Below are 10,076 nucleotides of genomic sequence, written 5' to 3' on the forward strand. Positions count from 1 at the left end.
TTATGAAATGATTGAAATGAAACATATATTACACAAAATACTAATCCAATATTAATATTAACCCATACAAAAACACTTAGGAATATGGAATATTCCAATGTGGAATATGTAAAGCATCTGCTGATCCCACGTACCTGTAGGGGTGTGTGCTGAGAACCTGAAGAGGACAGGAGCATGAAGGTTAAAGGTCAGAAGTACTGGGAAGTTGAGTGTAGGAAAGGTCGTCGGGGTCAGCTGAAGGTTCCTTGGGCGTGTAATCAGGCTAATGGCAGTCAGAGAGCGAAGAGAGAAGAACCAACAAGTGGACCAAACAGTCAATTTTTAAGCAGAGCACTGAAGTTGGTAGATCTGATGAGTTTCTTATTAAAATTAGCCAGCTAGCGGCTAGTGGCTAGCAGACATGGACCAAGCTCCTTCCATTCTCCAGACCGAGAAGGCGTAGCTCAGCCGCTCGTGGGCCAGATAGTTACAGCTGGCCAGTTTGGCGTCCATCTCGTCACTCTGAAGCACCTGGTAGAGGAAGTCGATGTAGCGCGATGCTAGCTTGAGAATCTGGATCTTGCTAAGCTTGTCCGAGGGCAAGGTCGGGATGATCTTCCTCAGAGAAGCAAAGGCGTCGTTCAGCGACTGTGTGCGCTGCCTTTCTCGGACGTTAGCAATGACTCTCTGAGAGTGGACGTCTTCGAAAGACTGACCAGGAAGTGGCGAACCTGCACTGATCACTGGCACTAGCGAGGAACACGAGGACGATGATGAAGAAGAAGATGAAGGAGAGCTCTTTTTGGGCCGCTTCGGGCCAGAGGGGGCGAAGGTAGATGTTCCCTCAGATCCGGTTTTATCGTCAGGTGTCAGTTGGGCAGTGACTTCTTTCTTGGGGCTGGTTAGCCGCTTTCGTCCACCAGAACCGTGAGGAGCAACGACGACGGGGCATTTATTGGGGCGACGTTCTGCTTCGTCTTCATTGGGAAGCACCCCACCTTCTGGGAAATCACCACAGGTCTCCTCTTCTCTCATGGCAAATGGCTTCCTGTCCCTGACTACTGTCGTCTCCTGGTGCTCCAGTGCTCTTCCTGGTTTCTTGGTATTTTTTCTTGGTTTCTTGGCCTTTTTATCCACCAGTGCCCTTCTTTGTCTTTTATCTCCTCCAATGTTCTTCTTGATCCTGGTCTTAGTTACTTGGCTCTCCTGGTCCTTCAATGCTCTTCTTGATACCGGTCTTGGTTTGTTGGTTCTGCTGATGCTCCAGTGCTGTTCTCAATTCACGTCTTCTTAGTATCTTGGCCTTTTATCTGCTTTTGGTCCTCCAGTGCTGTTCTTGATCCTGGCCTTAGTTTCTTGGTTCTCCTGGTCCTCCAAAGCTGTTCTTAATCCTGGCCTTACTTTCTTGGTTCACCTGGTCCTCCAATGCTGTTCTCGATCCACGTCTTTGTTTCTTAGCCTTTTACCTCCTCTTGGTCCTCCAGTGCTGTTCTTGATCCTGGTCTTAGTTTCTTAGTTCTCCTGGTTCTCCTGTTTCTCCAGGACCGTTCCCGATCCACGTCTTGGTTTCTTGTGTCTTATCTCCTTCTAAGACGTAAACATAGATATCAGTTAGATGTTTGATTTAAAAAAGATCAATCTTTATATCCAGACTCACAAAAAAAAGAATAAAAAACTACAATACCTTTCTGTGCTTAAGAACCTCAAGGACCTATATTCAGCACACGTTCTCTCTGCCCCTCTCAAATATGTTCTTTAGCATATGTGGGTCCCAACATCTGGTTTCCAGCAATTTTATAAAGGCCAGAAGCAAGGTCTTCACAAGCCCCGCCCACTACGGTTTGCAATTGGATGAAAGTAAAGGCTCTGGACTCCACCTTGCCTGAAGGAAAACAGAAAAGACGGCATCTTCTGTGATTGGTGGAAGGGAAATCTGTGGGTGTGATAAGGGGTGAGGATGAATTGATTGGCCAATCTTCTGTTGCTTCATTGCAGGTTTTCCTGAAATTGTCGTTTTGTTTATTAGATCCAGATTTCTCACTAAACAAGATCACCCACCCACCCCCCCCAAGCACCAGCACACCAGGCCACAGACAATGTGGAGCTTTCATGAAAGACTCGGAGCGTTCTCTCTCTTTGTCGAGGAGAAGCTGTTAAACTCACTTTAAACTCAGGTTTTCTGCTAGAACACGTAACCACTGTTCAAGGTGTGACTTTTTAAAGTGTGCTTTCATTTGTGTAAATAAGAATAAAAACATATTGTCGCTGTTGTAACAAAACCTCGACTCTCTGAAAGGGGAACTTTTCAGGAGAAGTTCTTTCATGTGTTTTCATGCAAAGAGATTTTATTTGAAGTTGTTCTAGATCATTCATGTTGGACCATTTATCATGAAAATTCACACAGTGTGAAATGCTTTAAGCAGTGTAGTGAAGAGAAGACTTATAAGACAGTAAACTGTAGTAATCATATGTCAGTATGTGCGCTTTTATCTGGACTATTTGATTATTCGATTCGGCTGCACATTGTGAATGTCCTGTTGTGTTTATATCTTGTATATCATCACTAGTGGGACAACATGTCGTATCTTCATATTTGTTATTTTATATATATATATATATATATATATATATATTTTGACGTATTTTGTAAACACAAGCTGCCCTTTGCAATGCTCCAAAATGGACTCTTGGAAAATTTATATATATTAGCAAATTTCATTTTTGCATTAATGTCCTTTACAAGTTCAGGTTTTTTCCTTCTATAAAGTTCTTAATTTTCGAGTAGACAATGTTTTTTTCAATACCAACAATATGTTTACAATACTGTGAGAGTCTAAACGTTTTTAAAAAATATACCATATTTTTAATAATAATGTGCAGGTGTTAAATGTCTAATAACACTCTTTACATCCATGTTATCATCAGTGAAAAGTATGATAAAAGTAGGATAATACTACTACTACTACTAATAATAATAATAATAATAATAATAACAAAAATAACTTTTTTTAGAACTTTTTATTGATGTATCAGCTGAAAGTGCTTTACAGTGAAAAGCAAGTTTATGAACATACTTGATAAAAATAGCAATAAAGTAAAAAAAGAGAAAATAGTTAAAATGAAAAGATAACTAAGGAAAAAGAATTACGTAAATTGCACTATAATTTTAAATAAAAGCTAAACACAAAAGATGTGTTTTCAGGTTGCAAAAAAGGTAACAAATTGCACACTTTAGAAGCATAATGACAGAAATAGACCTTATTTCTCACAAATCAGTTTTTGTTCAGGTTTAGTACCAAATATCATTATATTTTTCCTGATTAAGCTGCAAACAAGTCATAATGTCCACTGAGGAATATCTACTAGCCTGTCCACAGAGAGTCACACTTCCTAGAGGTTGCATTTTCAATGAGAAAAGAAGTGGCCCTAAAACTGAACCTTGTGGAACTAGGAAAATGCTTACATGGGTTATTTTGCAAAAAGAAACTGCTTGTTTTTATAATATGAATATGATATAAATATGATCCTGTATCTAATAGGTTGTCATCTTTTCTAACACTTGCTTGTTTCTTGTGTTCACTCTAGCAGGCGATAAGACGCTTATGTCACCCCGAGTTTGTCTCCTGTGAGTGAAAAATCTGATTTCTCAAATCAGATCTTTTGATTTGCATGTGATCAGATCAGATATGCGTGTCCAGATATCACCAGGCGTCAGTAACTACGTAGCTACACTGGTGATGCAGATTTAGATGGAGGTACATCATCTCGCCCTCCAAACTCTTCTGAATTCTCTTCATAATTTGGAGCTCTTCTTGAATCCCAGCACTTGCATTTGACATTGTCGTTGTTTGTTGTGTTGCAAGTGACACAAAAGACACTTTAAAATCCGATTTGAGCATACAGAGCATCCAGACTGACATGCATCTGTAAAAATCTGATAGGAGTCGCCAGATTTCATGGGTTTTAATTTTTTGCTGTCAAGGCTATGAAAAATCTGTATACAATCTAGATAAAAAAACTGGATTTGAGCCAGCTGGCTAGACTCTTGGCAATAGCTGGTATTGATTTGCTTTGAAAATGCCACCATTCATACAGAATGGAGAAGGAAAAAACTGCGATTTTGAGTCTCTCTTTTATAATTAGCACCATACCAAAGAGAACAGGAACAGAACACCAGTTGAAACAAATAGTTCAGAGAGTAGAAGCTGGGAACCTCGCAACCCCGTGTCTATGATGGGTCCAAAGAATTTGTTGGAGGCAATAATTTAGAATATGACTTCACTTTGTCATGATTGATTTGCATTAATTTGAGAAACTCTCAACTTGACTTGTCGCTCAGTGCTCTGCTGCTGTCTTGCTTGCTGCTTCTCGCTAAATCGCAGCTACAAATGGTGTCGCCTGCTGGTGTGAACGCAGTTCAGGCTTTTGTTTGAATTTGGTGAACAGCGTTCAGCACTAAAGGCTGTACTGAAGTATCACTCTGTGATATCCAGGGATGCAGGAAGTTGTTTTAAGTTAAAGGTGCTGAAATTTTAAGCAGCATATACAAAACATGAACAATGACAACAGGCTAAATTTATTTTTCACATCAAACAGCATGTGACAAACAGTGCTATAATGAGATGAGACAAAAGATAAATATAAGAGGTTCTACATTGATTTTATCTGCTAAGTCTACTGAGCTAGCTGGCTAAGTAACCTTATCCATCAGTGACACAAAACAAAACAAACAGTATTAATTTATGGAGTTAATTTCATGTCAAAAGTTTTAAATAAAATAATAAAATCCACAAGAAAAATGCTATCAAAATGCTCAAAGTATGGGGCAAATACAAATAATAATAGTTAAATCATAAAGTCTTTCAAAAAGGTTACTCGTTAAGCTGTGTCAGGCAGCATAGTTCACTACTAGCATAATGACGCTACGTTTATTTATACTGTAAAACGCTGCTTTCACTTTTTAAAAAAATTTCAGACTCTGCAGATACGATCTCCACCATCCCCTCTTATTACCTTCGTGTGTTAATGTTGACAGCAGGGGGCGCTCTCACAGTATTCTCACAGCACTTTCACAGTATTCACAACTTATAGTTTATCACACTTTAGATTTGTCTGACTTTTTATATCAGTAACAGCAGCTGTAACTTACATTTTAACATTATTTTGATTACGTGTGTACATTTCAGCTGTGTGTGTATGGTGGGTTGTTAGAAAACAGACATGACAGCTGATTGTTGACTTCGATCGAGTAGGTTAAGATTTCCTAAATGGAGATAAGATGCTGTAAGATAAGATTCCTAATTTAAGATGAGACTTTGTCCCCTTGGAATTATAAGGTTCTGTCTGCAGTCTGAGCAGTTTTGAAATATTGAGCTCTGAAGATTTTCCATTCTAAATAGCAAAACTGATATGTGAACATGTCTTTTTAATACATGAAAATGACAAACACCCTAAATTTATTCTAAATGTACAACATCAAATTCCTATAAAATTTGTAAATGAGTTTTTTGAAACAGGTTAAATGCAGATAGAACCTTCTAATCCTAAGAATTTACTTTCTGCTTGGAATTATAAGGTTTTATCTGACAAAACTTGAAAAGAAGCAACAGTTTTCAAGGCACACAAACACTTTATTTAAAACATAAAATTAGTGTTCTAACAGTGTCTACATTATCAGTTCATTTTTAAAGACATTTATTTCTTGTTTTAGGACAATTTAAGTTCCCTTTATTTAAACAGAAACAGCTACTGTAATGAATTGTCCCAGCAGGTCAGTGTAGCAGGTCAGTCTAAAGGCAGTATGAGGTTTAGTTTTATATCAGAAATGTGACTCTAATGAGCCAAAATGTCTTATTTTGGGAGAAAGAAGAAAAAGAAAAGATGGATGAATGAATGAAATTAATGTTTATGCTGTAATTAAGAGCCCATCAGTTAAAATTTTTAATATTTACTTATGTTTAAGGCTTAATATTTATAAAATTTAAGACAAGAAGACTATTTAAAGAACTGCAAGAACACAGGCTGACATGTTTTCATGTTTTATAAAATGTTTTTATGGACTTTTCCCGCTGTTAGTGAGCAGAGCGGCAGCATGACAAAGAAACAGAACCTGATTGGTCCTCTTGAGTGTATTTGAAAGGCTGATTGGTTCACATATAGAACCTTATACAACTATGTTAGAGTTAGACTTTGGAGATAGAACCTTTTTGTTCTAGATAAAGAGTCCAAAAAAGTACACAACTTATCTCACATATTGGTAAGAAGTTGTCACAGAATATGTGAATATATGAAGCTAATGAGATAATTAGTAAGGCATGTGAACAAGATTCTAATGCGTGGCTATGACTTAGTAAGGCATAGGAATGAGATAATTAAGTCATGGCTACGACTTAGTAAGGCGTGGGAACGAGAGCTTAATTCATGGTCATGACTTAATGAGGCATAGGAATAAGATAATTATGTCATGGCAGCGACTTAGTAAGGCATGGAAATGAGATCCTAATGCATGGCCCCGACTTAATAAGGCGTGGGAATGAGATCCTAATGTGTGGCCACGACTTAGTAAAGCGTGGGAATGAGATAATTAGTAAGGCATGGGAACAAGATCCTAATGCATGGCTATGACTTAGTAAGGCATGGGAATGAGATAATTAAGTCATGCCCACAACTTAGTAAGCCGTGGGAATGAGATCATTAGTAAGGCGTGGGAACAAGATCCTAATGTGTGGCTATGACTTAGTAAGACGTGGGAATGAGATAATTAAGTTGTGGCTACAACTTAGTAAGGCATGGGAACGAGATCCTAATGCATGGCCACGACTTAATGAGGCATAGGAGTGAGATAGTTAAGTTGTGGCCATGACTTAGTAAGGCATGGAAATGAGACCCTAATGCATGGCCACGACTTAGTAAAGCGTGGGAATGAGATCCTAATGCACGGCCACAACTTTGTAAGGCGAGGGAATGATATAATTAAGCCGTGGCCACGACTTAGTAAGATCATGCCTTTCTAAGTTGTGGCCATGCATAAGGATCTAAATCGTGGCCACAACTTAATTATCTCATTCCCATGCCCTATTAAGTTATGGCCACACATTGTTTTTATTTATAGGGATGTCACCAGCGGGGCTCCGTATGAATAACTCTACCTTTTGACAAAAATGACAGACAGAACTCCAGGATTTGCTTCTATGATATGAATTAGTGAAAAATTTTCACCTGTCGGTGAAGGACTAAAAGGACTAACAGGACGTTTCTGTAATACAGAATCAGCCCCCTCAGCACCCCCACTTCCCGCCTCCCTGATCATATCAGTTTATATCTGCACCGTTTCTCACCGCTGACTTCACTCAGCACTTCAGAGGAGTTCGTCTCAGCAGTTTTATGTGTTTGGCCCGTCAGAGCGGCTTTTTTATCTGATCCTACCTGGACAGAAGGCCTGACGATAAAGAGAATTGCTTCAGTGTGTCTGCAGCTTTCAGCACACTGTGCACATCACACTGCAAAAAACATGATATGTTAACACAGTAAATCTACATAACACACCTTTAATATCACAGTTTATCATTTAAAAGAACAGTGTTTCAGCAGAATTTGAGTGGAGGGGAACATTAAGTGATGCTTAACAAGTAGCTTAATAACAGTGAGAGAGACAGGAAATAGTCATAATGTCTGAGAGATGATAATGAATAGGAAACTTTCAGTGATGTTCCTGTTCATAAGTAAAGTAAAATATTGATATATTTACATGTGAACATGGCTGTTTTTATAAAACCAGTAATCCACTCAGCACAGTTTAACCGTGACATAATCACTGTAACACATGGCCATGTATGTAAACAACTGCACATTTCTTTCTTTATTTTTTCCTTCGAAAACTGCAGCTACACAGACCAATAGGAATGCTGTACAGATGTCAGAGATGCGAGGCGTTATTATGACAGCAACAATATAAACCAGTCAAATACTATTTAATACTTACAGATTTAGACTGTAGTTAAATAGTGTTTAATACTGTGGGGAGAGAGAGAGAGAGAAAAAGAGAGAGAGAGAGAGAGATAACAAGAAGAGAAATAGCAGAAAGAGAGAAAAGGGGTAGAGGGAGATGTGGAGGAAGAGAGAGAGAAGAAAGAGAGGGAAGGGGAAAGAGAAAGGGGTGGGAAGAAAGAAAGAGGGAAGAAAGGGAGAGATGGGGAGAGAGAAAGAGAGAGTAAGTGGGAAGAAAGAGAGAAGGAGAACAGAGACAGGGAGAGAGAAAAGAAGAAAGAGAAAGAATAAGTAAAGGGAGAGACAGAAAGAGAAACGGGGAGGAGGAGAGAGAAAAGACCGAAAGAAAATGAAAGAGAGCGAGAACGAGAGGAAGAGTATTACAACAGTGAACAGTATTAACTGTGTGCATTTAATAATACATTTCCCCAGTATAGATTACGCATGTTTGTGTTTGTATGTAATCTGCGTGTGCTACCTGCGTGTGCTACCTGCGTGAGCGCGGGATCACGCTGATATGAAACTGATGAAGAAGGATCTCTGCGCTGGAGGAAAGAAGTTCTCTTGAACAGAGCAGGACTCCATTCACACTCACAACATATGTTTGGGTTCCAAAGAGTAACTCAGAAGTACCGTAATGAGAAGTGAGGTTACTTTTTCAGAACATACTCAGTAAACTAAACCATTACAGTCTGAGAGTAATTAGTGCATTTTATTTGGATTAATTAGCTTTTTCTTTTACAGTCGTTTAGGTTCTAGGTATTAACCATGAATGTATGTGGTACAAACTAGTACTAAACTACACTGAAATGCACAACAGATCTTAGATATTATTCATATCTAGAACATATTGGACATTTTACTGTCATTTTGTTAAACTGTCTTAGAATTTCCGTCATATTACACAAATTAATAATCTAGTACTTTGACGTTTGTATTTTACACATGCCCAGTTAACATCTAAAACCTGTTAGACATTTCAGCACAATTTATTTTGACTCAGAACTTCCATCATATTACACAAAATAATGATCTAGTGCTTTAAAATTTGTACCTTATACTTATTCAGTTATTATATAGAACATGTTTGGCATTTCAGTGTAATTTAGTTAGTCTCAGAACTTCCATCGTATTACATTAGATAATTAGCTAGTTAATTAGAGTTTGCACCTCATACTTATTTAGTTAATATCTAGAACTTGGTAGGTACATCAATGTAATTTTGTAATTTTGTTAAACTGTCTTAGAACTTTCATCATATTACACAAAATAATTATCTACTGCTTTGGAGTTTGCACCTCACACTTACTCATTTAATATCTAGAACATGTTGGAAATTTGAGCGTAATTTAGTTACTCTCAGAACTTCTGTCATATTACACAAAATAATTATCTAGTACTTGGAGTTTGTACCTCACACTGTAAAAGAAAGCATCACCCTTTTTTTAGTAACTGCCCGAATGCTGGTTCTGAGGTTCTGTGTGAACCGACCACTAAAGGGTGACTTTTCTAAAGGGGTGTGTGTGTGTGCTTGTCTTGCTATACTTGTGAGGACCTCATGTCCTCACAATGATACTACAACATGAAAATCAATAGAAATCAATGGAAGTCCTCGCATGTAATGTAAGACAAACGTGTGTGTGTTCCAGTCAGAGTGTATAGCGTGGTCTTCCTCCACACACACCTGTGCTCCATCAGAGTGTTTACACTGCAGCTCACTGACCGTAAATAAACACCCCCCAGCTATTGGCCGAACAGAGCAGAGAAATAAACACTGTGCACACAGAACGTTCCAGGTGGACAGCAGTGGACAGCGTGGGGTCCAGAAAAGCTCGTCCACTGTTTCCAGTACATTGTATGTGGATTAATTCATTTTCTTTTACAGTTGTGTAAGTTCTAGATATTAACCAGGAAAGTATGTGGTACAAACTCCAAAGTACTAAGGTACCAAATTACATCGAAATGCACAACAGGTTCTAGCTATTATCTGGGTAAGTGTGCAGCATTTCTGTGTGTGTATTTTTGTAGTTATACACTCTTTAAAAGATGGCTCTTTAAGGGAGTGGTTCTAATTAGAAACATGAATCCTATATAGAAACATTTCATGCTAA

At 38.3% G+C, this 10,076-nt stretch overlaps 1 protein-coding gene across 2 annotated transcripts; it reads right to left on the reverse strand.

Annotated features, from left to right (window-relative positions):
• Positions 1-358: 358 nt before the first annotated feature.
• On the reverse strand, positions 359-1,754 carry twist3. 2 transcript variants are annotated; one of them, XM_036591974.1, is made up of 2 exons: positions 1,664-1,754; positions 359-1,566 (listed from the first exon to the last, which is right to left on the reverse strand). In XM_036591974.1, the coding sequence occupies exon 2, from the start codon at positions 1,012-1,014 to the stop codon at positions 385-387; it is 630 nt and encodes a 209-aa protein (XP_036447867.1). In that variant the 5' UTR covers positions 1,015-1,566; positions 1,664-1,754; the 3' UTR covers positions 359-384. The 2 variants fall into 2 exon arrangements, with proteins under 2 accessions (XP_036447867.1, XP_036447868.1); XM_036591975.1 differs by having other exon boundaries at positions 359-1,563; positions 1,664-1,733.
• Positions 1,755-10,076: the final 8,322 nt, after the last annotated feature.

Source organism: Colossoma macropomum, unplaced genomic scaffold, assembly GCF_904425465.1.
Source record: "Colossoma macropomum unplaced genomic scaffold, Colossoma_macropomum, whole genome shotgun sequence".
In the NCBI taxonomy this organism is placed as follows: Eukaryota; Metazoa; Chordata; class Actinopteri; order Characiformes; family Serrasalmidae; genus Colossoma; species Colossoma macropomum.